This window comes from Aquarana catesbeiana, linkage group LG12 (genome assembly GCF_042186555.1).
Source record: "Aquarana catesbeiana isolate 2022-GZ linkage group LG12, ASM4218655v1, whole genome shotgun sequence".
Lineage (NCBI taxonomy): Eukaryota > Metazoa > Chordata > Amphibia > Anura > Ranidae > Aquarana > Aquarana catesbeiana.
The window spans coordinates 29,296,502-29,315,262 of NC_133335.1; the positions used below are offsets into that span (position 1 = coordinate 29,296,502).

The window sequence follows — 18,761 nt, forward strand, 5'->3', positions numbered from 1 at the left end:
CCATTCACAGAGCGCCGTAGGAAACTGGCAGTGAAGCTGCAAGGCTCCGCTGCCGGTCTCCCTCACTTAGGATGGCGGTGCCGGGACCCGAGAGCCGAAGGACGGGTCGGCCTCGGGCGGCTGACATCGCGGGCACCCAGCACAGGTAAGTGCTTATTTAAAGTCAGCAGCTACAGTGTTTGTAGCTGCTGACTTTTAATTTTTTTTTTTTCACGGCCGGAATCCCGCTTTAAGCTTTGACAAAATAAAAAGATCCTGGAAGCTAATTGGCTGCCATGCACAGCTGCGCCAGATTTAGCACTCTCTAGTTTTAGTAAATCAACCCCATTGAATGAGCTCATACCAATCAAAAACCTTTCTATAGTTTATAATGGCTAAGTTGCTTGGACTTTACCTATACCCTGATAAAGCTTTGTTTATGAAACTGGGACCAGTTGCTGATAAGCAGATTAGCTGTTCTCCTAAATTTTTTTAAAACATGCATACATATTGATAAAATTATTTGTATCAAGCGGATCTCTTTTACAAATGCTAAAAAACAAAACAAAACAAAAACCATTCATTAGATTACTGTTCCTCTTTAATAAACGTTAATTTTATCTCCATGCCTTCCAGACTTCTCATCAGGTCTCCTTTTTTCCTTTAGGCTACAGTGCTACTGCCAGCACAACACTTGTGGAGCGTCATGTGACAGCTGCTGTCCTGGCTTCCACCAGGTGGCGTGGAAACCAGCGACCATGGATAATTCCAATGAATGTGAAGGTATGTCTTCCAATTACGGTACTCCTTGTTTTATGGTTTTGAGTTTTTTTTGTTTTTTTATTTACCTAAAAAAAAAAAATGATAGTTGGATATTAAAATTCCATTTACCCCCATTTAGTGGCAGATATGGACTTTTACTGTGTAGGAGGGAAGCTTATGCATAGCTGTTTCTTTTCTTGCTCTATTACAGTGTAATACTGTGGTCTCCAAACAGCGGCTCGGGGGCCAGATACAACCTTTTGCTTGCTTTTATCTGGCCCTGGGGGCACTAATTCATCCACTGATATCAACAACAGGCCATAATTCCCCCCACTGACACTGAAGGGGCACAAATCCTCTCAACGACACCAATGATGGGGCACAGTTTCTCCCAATAACGCCAACAATGGGGCACAATTATTCCCAGTGACACCAATGATGGAGTACAATTCCTCCCACTGACACCAAAGATGGGGCACAATTCCTCCTACTGGCACCAAAAGATTATTATTATTCACGATTTATATAGCGCCAACAGTGTACGAATCGCTTTACAATTTATAGGGGGGACAACACAATTACAGTACAGTTCAATACAAAAGGGACAGGAGGGCTCGGCTCGTAGAGCTTACATTTTAAAGGGAGGGGGTGGTGGTACAAAAGATAATAGCTGCAGAGAATGATTTGATGGGGCACAATTTCTCCCACTGACACCAAAGATGGGGCATTGTTTTTTCCCACTGACTTCTGAACTTCTTCTACTCCCAAAGGCCACAGTCCGGCACCCCCCCCCCCCCCCCCCCCCTGAAGTTTGAAGGACAGTAAACTGGCCCTTTGTTTAGAAAGTTTGGAGACCCCTGGACTAGTATAAAACTTTCTAATTCAGATGCTATTTCTCACGAACAGATATACACTACTATATGTTGTCGAAAGTATTGGGACACCTGCCTTTACACGCACATGAACTTTAATGGCATCCCAGTCTTAGTCCGTAGGGTTCAATATTGAGTTGGCTCACCCTTTGCAGCTATAACAGCTTCAGCACTTCTGGGAAGGCTGTCCACAAGGTTTAGGAGTGTGTCTATGGGAATGTTTGACCATTCTTCCAGAAGAGCATTTGTGAGGTCAGGCACTGATGTGGATGAGAAGACCTGGCTCGCAGTCTCCACTCTAATTCATCCCAAAGATGTTCTGTCGGATTTAGGTCAGGACTCTGTGCAGGCCAGTCAAGTTCCTCCACCCCAAACTCGCTCATCCATGTCTTTAAGGACCTTGCTTTATGCACTGGTCCAAATCATTTGGTGGAGGGGGGATTATGGTGTGGGGTTGTTTTTCAGGGGTTGGGCTTGGGTCTTTAGTTCCAGTGAAGGGAACTCTTAAGGCATCAGCAGACATTTTGGACAATTTTATGCTCTCAACTTTGTGGGAACAGTTTGGGGATGGGCCCTTCCTGTTCCAACATGACTGAGCACCAGTGCACAAAGCAAGGTCCATAAAGACATGAATGAGTGAGTTTGAGGTAGAGGAACTTGACTGGCCTGCAACCTGATAGAACACCTTTGGGATGAATTTGACGGAGACTGCGAGCCAGTCCTTCTCGTCCAACATCATTGCCTGACCTCACAAATGTGCTTCTGGAAGAATGGTAAAACATTCCCATAGACACACTCCTAAACCTTGTGGACAGCCTTCCCAGAAGAGTTGAAGCTGTTATAGTTGCAAAGGGTGGGCCAACTCAATATTGAACCCTACAGACTAAGACTAAGATGCCATGTCCATGTGCGTGTAAAAGCAGGTGTCCCAATACCTTCGACAATATAGTGTATAGACCTTGATGATCAATTTCTACAAATGTTCATGTAAGGAGGAGCAGAATAGGCCAATAAGAACCAACAGTTCTGTGTCATGAAGTACATATTATATTTCCTTCAGTGTTCTTTGATTAACGAATATATCAGAAACTGGTGGGAATAAGCCGCATTCATAGCTGTTAAGTGTTTGTGGTTTATATAAACCACTTATGTGGTTCTCTGCATCATATGGGCAGTGGGCCCCAAAACAAAATGCTGGGATCTCCCTGATTTGGTAAATTGGTTATCACCAATAATGCACAGCCAAGTTGGAGATCTGTCAAACAATCCAGTCTGCTCTGGAGCTGGAATCCTTTTTCCTTTGTTCTCTGCAATGTCATTGCAATGCATGGGTAAGAGATCACTTGTCTCTTTACTGTTCCAAGTCCATAAATTAAATTGCATTCATAAAGTGTTCTCTGCCCCTTCTAGGTCATGGTACTTTTCTTCTGAATCTCCAAATACTCTGAAATGCAGCAGCTATCTACTTGAATGAAACAACCTATTATTGCCAAAACCGTCTTTTTAATGTAATGTTTATGTTCCCTGTTACAGCGTGTAATTGTAACGGACACGCCTACGACTGTTACTATGATCCAGAGGTGGAAAGGCGCAGGGCAAGCATGAACCTGCAGGGGCAATACATTGGAGGAGGAGTCTGCCTGGATTGTCAGGTGAGTGTTTGTAGGAATTTAACCCCTTTAACCTGTTTCCGCCCGTGTATCACATATCTGTGGCTGCAAAAGGTCGGGCTTTAACATCTATACGTCACACGTATGCATCACTGGGGTAACCAATGTTTCTTTGCTGAAAGTCCACTCCCAGCACAGAGACCGAGCTGTCAGAGATAGCTCTTGGTCCCCACTTTTGGGAGCCGGTCTGGCCAGCTACTGGTCGTTTGCGGGCACCAAGAGCTACCTTTGACAGCTTGCTATCTGTGACAGAAATCACAGTGGTCACCTCCAGCATTGTAATTGCACGGGGTGCTAGGGTGTGCTAGAGGGTCTATTGATGATGGGGGATCTATTGTTGCTGGTGGGAATCTGTTTTTGCGAGGGGGTCTGTTGTTGTTGGGGAAGTCTATTATTGCTGGTGGAGGATCAATTGTTGCTTTGAGGGGTCTTATATTCTTGGGGGGTCAGTTGTTGCTGGGGAAGTCTATTGTTTCTGGTGGAGGATCTATTGTTGCTGGGAAGGGTCTTATATTCTTGGGGGGGGGTCAGTTGTTGCTGGGAAGGGTCTTATATTCTTGGGGGGGTCACTTGTTGCTGGGAGGGGTCTACTGTTGAGAGAGAGGCCTATTGTTTCTACCTTCTGGAGGGTCTATTAATGCTGGCTGCTGGGAAATCTGTTGTTGCTGCTGGGGGTCTATTGTTTCTAGGGTGGATATTTGTTTGGGGGGGCATTGTTGTGTGGGGGATCTATGGTTGCTGGGGGTCTATTGTGGCTGGCTGCAGGGGATCTATTTTGCTGCTTTTCTTGTTCTCATTAACAAATTCCATACAAATTACTTAACACCACAGAATGATACTTAGTTCTGTAATCTCTAGAAGGGGCGGTACTGGGAGGTGGGAAGGGGGTAGAACCAAGGGGCTCTGCTCGGAGGTGGGTAGGGGGCAGAGACATAGGGGTTACTCAGAAGGGGGGAGTTCCTGCACCTATTTTCTGAGAAAAAAAATCCCTATGTACAGACCCTATTAAGAGGACGCTGGAGCTGAATGGGAAGGGGTTAAATCGCCACTTCTGCTTATGTCATAAAATAAATGTAAAACTGTAAACAAAACTGTCTTTCAGCACAATACAGATGGCGTCAACTGTGAGCGATGTCGCCAAGGTTACTACAAATCACCCGATCACCCTACCGACTCGCCCTACACCTGTCAACGTGAGTGTGATCATATTTAACCGCCCTTATAATTGTCAGCATAACTGCTTGTGCAAGGAATAAAGTTAAGATGACATCACATGTTTTGTGTAGGATGTGCCTGTGAGTCCGAGTACATGAGTGGGACTTGTGAAGACCTGACGGGGCGATGTTACTGCAAACCCAACTTCACGGGCGAGAACTGTGCCTCCTGTGCAGAGGGATATATGGATTTTCCTGAGTGTCATCGTAAGGCTGACTTTTACACTGTCCATATACAAGTACCTTTGGGCCAGGTCAGGGATGGGCAGATTAGTCTGCAACAGATTTGGACGTCCCCAGCAATGCGCAAAAATGTATTTTACCCATTCATATGCCACTGACAGTTTCTTTTTGCTGGAAATATTCTACTGTTCATATCAGCCTCTGGCATCAAGGATCTTACAATATAATGTCCATAAAATATCAATGTAATGGCACATAGTAATTGGCTCTGACCAATTGGGAAATATGGGAAGAACATACAAACGGTTTCTTTGGTGGGAATCAAGGTGGGGACAACAGTTGTAGCTTACAAGTTAGTACAAAACATAAACAAGTATCCTATGCACTTAGGGTAATATTACATGGGCAATGCTGCTGCTGGTGACAGCAGCAGAATCCCCAAGGAGAGGCTTCCACTTGCCTTAATGGAATCTCTACCCTGCTGGACTGGTACACTGGTGGTTATCACTTTATAGCAACAGATCACTGTTCCAGCTAGCAAGAGAGCAAGACCGTTGCAAAACGTAAGCTGTGAGGGACCCTCTTACTGGTGAGTTATTCTTGCAGCAGAATTGCTCCTGGGAGGTGGGCTTTAACAGAAACTGGGTAATTTTTTCCTGCTGCCTCTATGGACATAAACCTGTATGGTACAGCAGTTGGTTGTGCCTCTCTATTTAACAACTTTGCAAGTGAGATCAAGTTCTGCGTTCAGATTGTACCTGCATGTGGGTGGGTGCAGCATGATGCGGCGGGCAGAAAACACACAGAGTCTAAGTGCAGTAACAGGAATATATTGTTACACAAGTCCCGCAACATACAACAGAAACCGTGGGAAGGCAACCTGACCGGGAACACTCTCAAGTTGTAAGAGAAATGAGACAGTAGCCTGAAGACTCAGAGGAGAGCCGACTGCGCCTGTCACGCATCTGGTCGGTCTGGGGAGGCTTCCAGGAAGGACGGCATGCCCCTGCACCTTCCCCTGTCATCTGTAATCTTTCCCTAATGCTAAGAACTGTCCCTGGCAAACGGGTACCCTGTCCCTACACTGCCACTCACAAAAATGCACCAAACCTGGCAGCCAGGGTCTTAAATAGACTCTATTTAACCAAAGATGGCTGCCAAAGTCACATGGGATGCCAGAATCCAATTGGATAGCTGCTTCTTAGTGACTGAGGAAACCATAATGGAAGCAGGTTCCCTTCGACTTCCTCCCCAACTGCAATGCCGCTGCAGACGAGCGCCACCTACAGTGAAGAAAATAGACTGCACCTGCCTTCATGCACATCAGACCTCCATGGGATGTGAATCTTGACTCATAACTGTCCTTTTTTGTGTTCTAGCTGTTCCCGAGAAGCCAGATGACGGCACGGTTGCACAGAATCAGCCAGCTGGGGAGTTTATAAGTATGGATAAGATTTCATATTGTATACGTGAACATGAATATTGCATAAGTTATTCAGTGCTCTTTCTTATAACATGTCGGTTATAAAATTACATTTTAATGACATTAAGTAGATTATCCAAAATAATGTTCAGCCCCCAAGGTCATTCCTTGAAGGGTTTCTAATATATGTTTTAGTAAATGCTGTTTTCATGACTGGGCATTTCTTCAGTTTGATTGTCCTGGTTCTAGTACATATTTAAGTCTCTCTACACACTATAGGTTTTTTTTCCGTTCAACCCGGCGGGTTCCCGAAAAAAAACTGTCAGCTCCGGTCGGGGCCGCTGTACTAACTATGCAAAGTAAATACAGTGGAACCTCGATTACGAGCATAATCCGTTCCAGGAGTATGCTCGTAATCCAAAGTACTCGCATATCAAAGCGAGTTTTCCCATTGAAGTCAATGGAAACGAAAATAAATTGTTCCGCATTGACTTCAATGGGATGCAATACCGTATGCGGCCAGAGGCCGGGGGCGCTGGAGAGTCTCGGAAACAGCTGAAAAGGCCCGAGCACACTTCGGCTGACCTCGGCAAACCTCGGAAAGACTCCATTCACGAGCCTTTCCGAGGTTTGCCGAGGTCAGCTGAACTGTCCTCGGGCTTTTCCGTGCATTTCCGAACACCGACGATCGGCGCTGTTCGGCTCCGGCGCCCCCCCCACCTCAGGCCAAAAGCGGTACTGCACACCGCCTTTGGCCTCAATCCTGCTCGTTTTGCAAGACAACACTCGCAAACCGAGTTAGGATTCTTAGAAATACAGTGTTCGTTTTGCGAAACGCTCGTTAACCGCATTACTTGCAAACCGAGGTTCCACTGTACAGCGATCCCCCCCCCCCCGTGAGCTATTGTGTTCTGACAGGGGGACAGCCCCCCCGCCAGAACTATCCGGTCTGCGCTCTCTGCCATTGGCTGAGACTGCTGATCAGGAGTCGGTCGGCTGCTGGTTTTTCAGCATGCTCGTCCGACAGAAGCTGGCCAAGACCGACCTACACACCGTCGGCCATTTTTTTGTTTTTGAACAGACATTCGGCCCGTGTTTACCCGGCTTTATTGTGTTTCCTGTAAGCCAGATTGTTCTCTGTTGTATTGCATTTGATGTGATTTGATAATTAGACTCTTCTGTCATACTTTGAAAATCACGTGACAGGAAATTAAGCATAAAGGCAAGTAACAGAAAATTCCCCCTCTTCTTCCCAGCCTGTGATTGTAATGTTGCTGGAACAGAAGGAAATGCATGTCGTAAAGATCCCATCATTGGAGCCTGTGTATGCAAACGCAATTTCCGGGGAGAAAGTTGTAACTCGTGTGCTCCTGGCAACTACGGTCAGGACTGCCAAGGTAAATCTCATACTGAGGGCACTGTCAAGGAAAATATTGGGCTAAGATATTCCTCACTGTTATTTGTTGTTTGACACCCATGTGATATCACAATTTCCATCTAAAGCAATTGGTTTCCTTTTTTACATTACTTTTGGCCTCTGAATGGCTGCTGTTCTCTTTGTAGGGGAAGTTTAAAGCCTATTGCAAGGCAAATTGTGTTTAACAAAGAGTCTCTCTTAATGTTTTATTTGCCCTCTGTGTACCCATTAAGAAGGCCACTTTTAGGAAGTAATGGAAAATGTACCCAGTGGGCACACAGACTGCAACAAAGCTCTTGACCATTGAAACTTGACAATCTCCCCAACTCTGTCCAAAACTAAAAAAGAAACAGCAGAGATCTCTTTTCTACATCTGATTTTTTAAAAGGCTGTTATGTATTGCATCCAATGATCCTTCCATTACTTTATGAGTGGTTGCCATACACAACAAAGCCCCTCTTGTTTCTTCCGCTTTGTGTACTTGGGTATTCCCAATTTTTTCCTTCAGCTGAGAATGACTTTCCATTTTTTCTCTCTTGCAGAGTGCCAGTGCTCTGGGCCTGGCGTGTATGACGGTAGTTGTGACAAGGACAGCGGGCGTTGTGTGTGCCGGGATGGGTTTGAAGGCGAATTCTGTGAGAAATGCGCTCCAGGCTACTTCAATTATCCTCTTTGTCAGTGTGAGTTGTGTCTTCAATGTCTGGGATGAGTGACTCATAAGACATTGGCCTTGATGTATCAGAAATAATCTTTCTTTGCCCTGAATGTACTGACTTTTAATGATGTTGTTCCCATGTATCTTTGCAGTGTGTGGCTGCAGCTCCGTCGGCACGTTACCACAAGGCTGTGATTCAAATGGCCGTTGCTTCTGCAAACCAGAGTATGAAGGGCCCAGGTGTGAGCAGTGCATTACGGGATATCACTCATATCCTTACTGTCAAGGTATACACTGAGATCACATCCATCAAGATATGAATACGATTAAGTGGATTTTTCCACGTTGGCTTGTATTAGATTTGAACTTTTGCCTTGACCACTGTTTGTCCAGAGACATACACCACAACTCTTAGGCTCCTTTCACACTGAGGCGCTTTGCAGGAACTAAAGTGCTAAAAATAGCGCCTGCAAATCGCCCCGAAAGAGCTGCTCAATGCACTCCAGTGTGAAAGCCCCGAGGGCTTTCACACTGGAGCGGTGCGCTTGCAGGGCGGTCATAAAAGTCCTGCAAGCCGCATCTTTGGAGCGCATTAGGAGCGGTGTATTTACCGCTCCTAAAGCGCCCCTTCCCATTGAAAACAATGGGGCAGCGCTGCAAACCCACCCACAAAGCGCTGCTGCAGCGGCGCTTTGCGGGCGGTTTTAACCCTTTTTAGGCCGCTAGCGCTGCTAAAACGACGGTAAAGCGGCGCTATATTTAGCGCCGCTGTACCGCCGGCGCCCGCACTCCTCAGTGTGAAAGTAGCCTTATAGATGTTGCAGAAAAGGTGAAATCCAAGGCACAAAGGGGTTGATTTACTAAAACAGAAGAGTGCAAAATCTGGTGCAGAAGTGCATAATAGCCAATCAGCTTCTAACTTCAGCTTGTTCAATTAAAGTGACACTAAAGGTAAAATGTATTTATTTTTTTAAAATAACAAACATTTCATACTTGCCTCCACTGTGCAGCTTGTCTTGCACAGAACTGCCCCCATCCTTGTCTTCTGGGGTCCCTCGGCGGCTCTCTCGGCTCCTCCCCACATTAGATAACCCCCTGGGAGAAGCGCTTCCCAGGTTTTTACCTTGCAGGCGCGCTCCCGAGTCCAGCATTCGGCATCCATAGATGCCGAATGCAGGACTTGGCCCCGCCCCCGCCAGCCACATAATTGGATTTGATTGACAGCATCGGGAGCCAATGGCTGCACTGCTATCAATCTATCTAATCAACAGCCGAGAACCCCCTAACAGAGAGACAGCGCATCCCCATGGGACAAGTTCGAGGGTTCAGGTAAGTAAAACGGGGGGGCCAGTCACTGACAGGTTTTTTTTCACCTTAATGCATAGGATGCATTAAGGTGAAAAAATACGAACCTTTACAACAGCTTTAAGCTTTGGCAATAAAACCTAGAAGCTGATTGGTTTCTATATAGAGCTGCACCAGATTTTTTACGCTCTCTAGTTTTAGTAAATCGATCCCAAACTGTGGATACATCCATTTTTTTTCTAAGCAATATATTAGCCAATTGGTCATCATAACAAATTGATTCAACTCTAAACTTTTACCATCCATTTCTTTCGTCCTCACTTTGCTATGGAGGGATATTCAATATTCGGTGTGCAGAGGAGGCACAAGTTATAGTAAAAAAACTAAACTCATTCATTTTCCTCGCAGCGAGGATAGGAATTGCTAGTTCATGGAAGTCTTCGTCCATCTCGTTCGCAACGATTAATAATAAATGAACATTGATTTAGGTAAATTAAAAATTATCAGCCATTTTGAATGACAGCATTTATTTTAGCAAACGTGGAACCCTCGGATACAGTACATCTCTAGTGAACAATAAATAGCTCTATCAGTAGGACTTATGGGATGGAGATAGAAGACAGGTGGACCTTTTCACACAATATTTTTCCTTCTTTTTCTCTTTTCTTCTTTTTCTCTTTCTTTCTTTTTCTCTCTCCTTCTTTTTTCCTAATGGGGAGATTTACTAAAACTGGAGCATTCAGAATCTGGTGCATGGTAGCCAATCCACTTCTAACTTCAGCGTGTTCAGTTAAAGTGGTTGTAAACCCTTCCATATACCCAGTGAAGTGACTGGCTTTAGATGATACACAGAGATAAAACAAATCCTCCTACATAAGTTGTACCTGTTTATCTACGGCCATCTTTCCCCTACCTCCATTCAAAGTGCAGAATTTACTCAGGATCTCTCGGCTCTGTAAACCAAGGGGGTGGAGAGCTGAAGTTACATCAGTGAGACGAGCTCTGGAACCTGATTGGAGGGAAGAGAAACACCGCCTTCACACAGCACACAGAAACAGAGCTGAGGCTGTCAATCTGCTGGAGCTCCCTCCCCTGTCACCTTTTTCTCTTGGTGTCAGGAAAATTTGTCAAGTGTGTCATGCTGATAACAGGGGAACGAGACAGCAGACAGAAATGATACTAAGGCTACTTTCACACTGAGGCGCTTTACAGACACTACAGCACTAAAAATAGCGCCTGTAAAGCGCCTCTCCTGTGTCTCAGGCTGTCACACTAGAGCGGTGCGCTTGCAGGACGTTCCAAAAAGTCCTGCAAGCCGCATCTTTGCAGAGCTATAGAAGTGGTGTATACACCGCTCCTAAAGCACCCCTACCCATTGAAAACAATGGGGCAGCACCGCCAAACCGCCGGCAAAGCACCGCTGCTAACCCTATTTCGGCCGCTAGCAGTGGTTAAAACCTGCCCCGCTAGCGGCCAAATAGCGCCACTAAAACGACGGTAAAGCAGCGCTAAAAATAACGCCGATTTACCGCCGGCGCCCGCCTACCCCAGTGTGAAAGTAGCCTTAGTGTTTGGATTGATCTATAGAGGGATGTGCTTTGTTCATATTTCATGTCTGAGGTTTACAATTAAAGAGGACCTTCAGTCATTTTTTCAACTTTCCATCTATTGAATCTTCTGCCCTTGTTGTTGTTTTAACTTTGGATAGTAAAACATTTTTTTTCTGCCAGTAAATACCTTATACAGCTCACTTCCTGTTTCTTGTCTGGTAAAAAGCCTAGGCTTATGACATCATGCACAACTCTCTCTCTCACTCTTTTGTGAGAGTTTGCCAGGAATGGAGGGGGGATGAGTCATAAGAGGGCCAATGAGAGCTGCAGACCTGGAGGTGTGCCTCTGTGTGTGTGTGTGTGTGTGTATATATCTATCCAGGAAGTGAACAGGCAGCAGCTTTAGCTGCCCACAGTTAAAATGGCTGCAGCCAGACTCTGTGGAGGGAGATTTCTGCAGCATATTTGGCAAGTACAGAATCACAGTATATATAAAATAATATGCAAAGTGGTTGGAGGGAAGCTTCGGAATGGCAAAGATGTTTTTATTACAAATTATGTGAGCAGACTGCAGTTCCTCTTTAAAGCTTTGACAAAAAAAAAAATAAAAATAAACCTGGAAGCCGATTGGGTTTTATGCAAAGCTCCACCAGATTTTGCACTCTCCCATGTGTTTAACTGTAAATAATTGGGTTGGTTAATGGGAGACATGTATTTTCTAACTATACAGAATCTATAACCACTCTATATGAAAGGAATTACAGATGATAGTCAGCAATCGTATTATATATGAGTGATAGTTGTTAGCAATTACTTATTTTGTGCATTGATTAATTACAATATGAACCTGAGGGAAATATCAATACATTGTTCATTGTTTCTTATTAGTATGTCACTATCATGGAAAATTTTAAGAACATTTTTTTTTGGGAAAAGAAAAATGAGTAACAAGCAAAACCTCTTTTTAATTTTTTTTTTTTTGTTTCGGCCCTGATATTATAGTATGCATTTGTAATTTCCTATGTGCTGTGTGATCTGTTATTACAGTGCAGCCATTGTATCTCTATCTGGTGCGCGGGACTCGGCAATGATTGTTCAGGAGTCAAATTTGAGTGCTTTCTGATTGGTGGAACATGGCACTGGAAATTGGGGGAAAAAAAGGCATTATAAAGGCATTATAACATTCCCACCAAATCTTTTTTTGCAGGAGAGGGTGGAGGATTAAAATTCTTTTGTTTTTTTTTTTTAATGAGTATCAATTGAACTATTTTTAGCATGTTGCTTATAGTCTCAGGCATTCTGGCATATGCTAGGAAGTCTTGATATCCTGTAAGTGTGACTTGTCTGCCTGAAGTGACCTCTTTTGGTCATTACTGGAGCTGACACCTGTGTGCCAAATGCGGACCACTGGCTGCTTCTGTGTTCTGGATTTCCATTTACACCCAACCTTTACTTGTTTTCTCTACAGCTTGTTCCTGTGATCCTCAGGGCTCCGAGCATAATAACTGCTCCCCGACCGGTCACTGCCAGTGTCGCCCCAATTATACAGGACTGACCTGTAACCAGTGTGCATCAGGATTTTATGGATTCCCCAGCTGTATATGTAAGTCGGAGTTGCAACTACTTCTTCATGCCACTAGAGGGAGCACAAAATCTTTTCAGACAGAATATAAAGAAGACTTATGTCGCCTGTACTTTTTAAGGGGGAGCTGACTGTAACTCCTTCTGAAATTACAAAATCTCACCCACCAGCTTCCAATAAACCAAAAAAAAGGCTAAATGGCTTCCACCTAAAGAAGTCCGGTCTGGTGGTTTTATTCTGGTCCAAAACGTGGCTCTCAGTGGTTTAAGAATTTCAAGTGAATGAAGCCCCGGGTGTTCTGCAGATGATAAAGGCTGCACCTACATAATTTTGCTGGAAATGTTGAAGGTCCTTTTGTGTGGGATAACATTTTTGTGTTGCAGTTTGTTACGATGATATTAGATACTGAAGTTCTAACATGTTTTTTGAGGAATTATTGCACTCAGTATGGCTAATTACTTCATTTGATTGTGACATGTCTTGGAGAAAGAGAATATCTAGAAGATAATGCGGTTCATTGTTTTCTCATACATACTTTAGAATGTAAAATAAATAAAATGTATGAAATGTAATTATGTAAGCCAGGTTTGGTATTCTGGAAACATCCTGTACATTTTTATTTTAGTTTGTAGACCTCCTCTCTGAACGCCGATCCAGCCTGCTCCAATGACCCACTACTTTCGGGTGCTGGCATCTGAATTGTTCATCCTAGATTGCTGTACAGAGTGTGACTCAGAGACGCGCGCACTCCTAAGCATCTTATGTATTCGATCAATGTATGGAAAGCAGCCTCAGCCTAGACTCCTCCCAGGCCATGCCTCTGTCTTGTTTAGCCCCGCCCACAGGGTTTAGTCGTACCTCTATGACTAAGTCCTGATGGCGGAGTGAAACGTGTCAGTGGGTGGCCTGGGAGGAGTCTAAGCTGAGGCCCCTTTCCATTCACTGATCTAGTTACATAGGCTGCTTTGGAGTGCGGTGTCTCTGAGTCACACTCTGTACATTTGTAGATTGATTGATTGGATCATGAGTTTAGTTTTCAACACACAACCATCTTGTTTTTTATTGAAGTTGCTTTAAAGCAGCAGTGCACCTTAAAGCGATATTTTTGTAGGTGGAGTCTAATATATCTTGAATTTTCCAACAGTAAGATCTTCCTGCCATAATTTCTATTTCTATAGAAAAAAAGTTAACAAGAGAACCAGACCAAAAAAATGAAAGAAGCCAAGATCATTTTAATTGTTGGTAAAAAAAAGTTATACCAAAATATCAACGCGTTTCGGAGCAACTCCACTCCTCCTTCATCAGGGCTCAACACAGTATAAAACTTGGATAAAGTCAGATGGCTTGCATTGTTGATCAGCAATTGCTGCCATGTTGTTACTCCATTGTAGAGTTTAATATTGGTTTTAATATAGATCTGTCAAGGGATTGTGTTCTCTGTGTTTATCCAAGTTTTATCCAAGTTTTATCCTGAGCCCTGAAGGCGGAGTGGTGTTGCCTTTAAAACACGTTGGCTGTTTTTATGTGACTTTTTTTTTTTTTAACCAACAAATTTAATTATCTTGGACTCTCTTATTAGTTTTGGTCTGGCACTATTTTCTGTATTTCTATTGTTTGAGCTACTGTTGGGTGACCATCAAGGGAGACCTTGCTGTGTGGGAGCCGCCTTCGCCAGAGCTATTGAGCTTGTTTGAAGTGCTCCTTTATCTGACTACACATGCAAGTCTAAATGTCCCCAGCACCTCTTTGAGTATGTCGTCCTGGAGTCCATAATCCCTGTTCCTGTCCACCTTGGAGTTTTGGATGTTCCAACACATCTTGGTGTGTTCCAGCTGTTCCTGTTATATTCTCCTACAATATTAATATCCTCATAACGGGCACAGCAGGTGGATCTCGACAAATAATGTCCCCTAGATATAGAGGTGGTTCAATTCCTTTAGCTCCCACCAAACTCTGAAATATCAGTTTTGGGTAGACTGGCCCTTTCAAATTGGCTTGGCCCTTGTGTAAATACTTTCACTAATCAGTTCATCACATCACGTGTGGTCACTTTTTATATAGGAAATATTAGGACCCCTTAACAGCCTTTCTGCGTGGTCACACTGAGTGCTATTCCTACTATTTGTCTGTGATGCCAAGTGACAGAGCCAGCCCTTGTCATACCAATCTGTATCAAAGTCAGCATGCAAAAAAAATGCATATTTTCTCACAGCCACCAATCAGGCGTGACCTGGGAATGAATGTTTGGAGTCTGAAAGTCTGAATTGGATTAGTGGCTTATGGTAAATTATTACATTTGTTAGTTCTGAAAATAGTCTTTGAAACAGTGTTATTGGTTGCAGTCTTTGTACTGTTCAGGAAATATGCTTTGACTTCTTTAACATCTGTCTTTTGTCTGTACAGCTTGTCAGTGTTCAAGAGAAGGTTCTCTTTATGCCACATGTGACCCACAGAGCGGGCAGTGCAGGTGCCGTCTGGGCGTTACAGGACTCAAATGTGATTCCTGCACCACTGGAACCTATGGATTCCCCAACTGTGAAGGTAAATCCCAGAGTATGTATGGAGGTCCTCTAATGGAAGTTAACTTGTTCTACGCTTCACTGGGGCATATTGACTGTATCTAATGTGTAAACTGTTGGAACATGGGAACATTTCACTGATTTAGCTAATATTTCATTTTTAAGTAGAAGTTGGGTAGAATCAGCGATCAGTTTCGTTTACAACTTTCAGGGAGTTCGGTAATTAGACCTCCCTACTTTATTTCCCATTTGCGATTATCTGTTACTTTTCATGAGGGGGGTGCATTAACTATTTGGATAGTAGCATCACATCCAGGGCTGGTGCAAGGATTTTTGACACCCTAGGCAAAACCTTTTTTTGCTGCCCACCCCTGACTCCACCCCATTTTCCCTGCCCATGTAAACCCCACCTTTTTAATGAAGCGCCCATCAAATGCAGCCTCACCAGCGCCCATCAATGCAGCCTCATCAGCACCCATCAATGCAGCCTCACCAGCGCCTGTGAATGCAGCCCACCAGAACCCATCAATGCAGCCTCACCAGCGCCCATTAAATGCAGCCTACCAGCGCATATCAATGCAGCCTCACCAGCGCCCATCAAATGCAGCCTCACCAGCGCCTGTCAATGCAGCCTCACCAGCGCCTGTCAATGCAGCCCACCAAAACCCATCAATGCAGCCTCACCAGCGCACATCAAATGCAGCCTACCAGCGCATATCAATGCAGCCTACGAGCGCCCATCAAATGCAGCCTCACCAGCGCCCATCAAATGCAGCCTCACGAGGGCCCATCAATACAGCCTACTAGCGCCCCACAATGCAGCCTCACCAGCGCCCATCAAATGTAGCCTCACCAGCACCCATCAAATGAAGCCTACCAGCGCCCCTCAATGCAGCCTCACCAGCGCCCATCAAATTTAGCCTCACCAGCACCCATCAAATGAAGCCTACCAGCGCCCCTCAATGCAGCCTCACCAGCTCCCATCAAATGTAGCCTCACCAGCTCCCATCAAATGTAGCCTCACCAGCTCCCATCAAATGCAGCTTCACCAGCGCCCATCAAATGCAGCCTCACGAGGGCCCATCATACAGCCTACTAGCGCCCCTCAATGCAGCTTCACCAGCGCCCCTCAATGCAGCCTCACCAGCGCCCATCAAATGTAGCCTCACCAGCACCCATCAAATGAAGCCTACCAGCGCCCCTCAATGCAGCCTCACCAGCGCCCATCAAATGTAGCCTCACCAGCACCCATGAAATGAAGCCTACCAGCGCCTCTCAATGCAGCCTCACCAGTGCCCATCAAATGTAGCCTCACCAGCACCCATCAAATGAAGCCTACCAGCGCCCATCAATGCAGCCTACCAGTGCCCATCAATTAACGTTTGCTTGCTTCCATTCATTCGGGAGTCGGGACATAGACACAGTCCTCCGCCGCAGCTGCGCCTCTGACACTATGTGCGAACGGAGCGGTGGCTGCCTGCTGATGCTGAGACTTAGTTGCTAGCTGCTGCAGAGAAAAGAGAGTAGGAACCTCAGTGGCCTGGTACCCTAGGCAGCAGGGCGCCCTAGGCGGCTGCCTAGTTTGCCTAGTGGTGGCCCTGATCACATCTGTTTAGTCTGCAGAGAGATCACTGCTTCTACACAGGAAGAGTATTTTTATGCAACATACTGCCAGGGGCCCAAATTTTCTACTCAAGCTTTGGCTGCTTACTGAAGAAGCCCAGACTTTTATTTATTTATTTTTTTTATGATTGTCACCAGAATAGGTGTGATTTCCTCTCTCCTACTGTTATGTCGATAACTAAAATTTAGTTTTGCTCATCACTTTCAATGGACACCATGACAAACAGTGTGACAAAGGCCACTGACCTTAACTGACAAAACCTGACAGTTCTTTCTTTTCCCATTATATCTGAAAAAAAAAAAAAAAAAAAACGACTTGGCTGGAGATACATTTTTAGAATTGTGTTTTTAACTGATCTAGAGTCAAAACTTTATCTGTTTCTTTTCTTTCAGTGGGTCCTTGTAATCCAGCTGGGTCTACCTCCACCACTGTGAATCCTCCAGAGGTAACTCTTATTTATTTGTTATTGGGCATCTTAATACATTTTGTCATACTGTTAGTACTGTTATAGCTATTGGAAGAGACTATTATTATTACTGGCCACTTGCATGGGTAGTTATTTCCTGTAGAGAAGGAGTTAGGTATATCGGAAACATGGTCAGTAGCGTTGAAAGAGCAGCACAAAATGAAAAGCCAATCAGATTGGTGGCTGCAATTTTGCAGACTCTCTTCTTTTCTCTGAAGGGGAAACATGATTTGAATTTCAGGACAGAGCTAGTGGTTTACCAGTTAATTTATGTGCCTGGCTTTATGAGAAGACAGAAGAATGGAAGTTGTGGGTGCAGGTATTGGGGATTACATATTTATTAGGTTTCCAGAGTAACGATGGCCGTGCAGTTAAGCCAGCCATAGATGGATCGAAATTTGGCTGATCGGTCAAGAACTGACCGAATTTCGATCTATCTATGGCAATGCTGGTTGTACTGAATTCGATCCATCCATCAACCTCGGTACAACCAGCCTGTCAGGTTTCCTTCACCGATCACTGCTAGTGGCTGTAGCCAAAATGCTGAGTGAAGTCATGGCGGCTCCGGCCAATCGCAGCGCTGGAGCCGTGATACCCGAAAGTAACCCCCCCCCCCCAGGAAGATGTCGGCCACCGGAGCGGTGAACGGGGACCACTGCAGGGGCTTCGATCTCAGGTAAATAATTCATAGCGAGCTAGTATGCTATGCATACTAGCTCATTATGCCTTTGTCTTGCAGGTTTTTTTTTTTTCAATTTTTTTTAAAAGGGTTTACAACCACTTTAAGCATTGCACCAGCGATATGCAGATAGCTGGTGCCATGCAGGTCTCCTGCAGACCTATCAGTGTATCTGTGTGCCTGTACATCATACGGGCAAGCATATACAATATGAAAGGAAGACTCAATGAGCTACCACTGTGCTCCACAGTGCTGTGGTAGTTCACTGAAAACTACAAGCTGACAGCCGCAGAGGCTGTGAATGAGTGACGTGGCCGGGCGGGCGGTGACAGCTAGCCGGGGAGAGAAGATCCCCGCTAGCTGTCAGAGCGTTTAATTGAGGGGGATCAGGGGGGGTCCATTCGTAAAATGTTACACCCTGAATATGTGGTGTAACATGTTACAAAAAGTGAACTTATCCTTTAACAAGACAGGCCATCTAGTAATTATATTTTTTTTCAATTACTATAATTATCATCACGAGAGAGGAACGGTAAGGCGCACTCACTACTCAGCACTGCTATTCAAGAAGAAGAAGCAAAGCAAGAAAAGAGATTGTTCACATTTTACTTTTTATATTAGATAATAAAAACTAGATTAGATTTGATATTATTTCTAGTCTATGGATTGTCTTTTACATAAGCCCAAGTGTATGTAAGTGGAAATCATTAATGAGGGGATAGGAAATGGTTTGGTGAACTGTGTGGGAACCTGAGCAGGTGCTGAGTTTGCATTAGTGCTGCCATGACGTGTGGGTGAAGACAAGCCAGGCAGAATGAAGAAGGGTCTGCCTGAGGGGTCACAGCTGTTTTCCTGGAGCTG

At 44.7% G+C, this 18,761-nt stretch overlaps 1 protein-coding gene across 5 annotated transcripts in view; it reads left to right on the top strand.

The window, feature by feature from the left end:
- The window catches only part of LAMA5 (laminin subunit alpha 5), a 221,665-nt gene that overhangs the window by 98,307 nt on the left and 104,597 nt on the right, over positions 1 to 18,761 (top strand). For all 5 annotated transcript variants that reach the window (XR_012236861.1, XM_073607510.1, XM_073607511.1 and 2 more), the window contains exons 7-17: positions 647 to 762; positions 3,147 to 3,265; positions 4,386 to 4,476; positions 4,570 to 4,704; positions 6,060 to 6,122; positions 7,360 to 7,500; positions 8,063 to 8,200; positions 8,328 to 8,462; positions 12,499 to 12,633; positions 15,016 to 15,153; positions 17,148 to 17,200. Coding sequence is in view for 4 of the 5 variants with exons in the window: in XM_073607510.1 (XP_073463611.1) it covers positions 647 to 762; positions 3,147 to 3,265; positions 4,386 to 4,476; positions 4,570 to 4,704; positions 6,060 to 6,122; positions 7,360 to 7,500; positions 8,063 to 8,200; positions 8,328 to 8,462; positions 12,499 to 12,633; positions 15,016 to 15,153; positions 17,148 to 17,200 (1,264 nt within the window). In the remaining variant the exon portion in view is untranslated. The remainder of the gene's footprint in view (positions 1 to 646; positions 763 to 3,146; positions 3,266 to 4,385; positions 4,477 to 4,569; positions 4,705 to 6,059; positions 6,123 to 7,359; positions 7,501 to 8,062; positions 8,201 to 8,327; positions 8,463 to 12,498; positions 12,634 to 15,015; positions 15,154 to 17,147; positions 17,201 to 18,761) is intronic.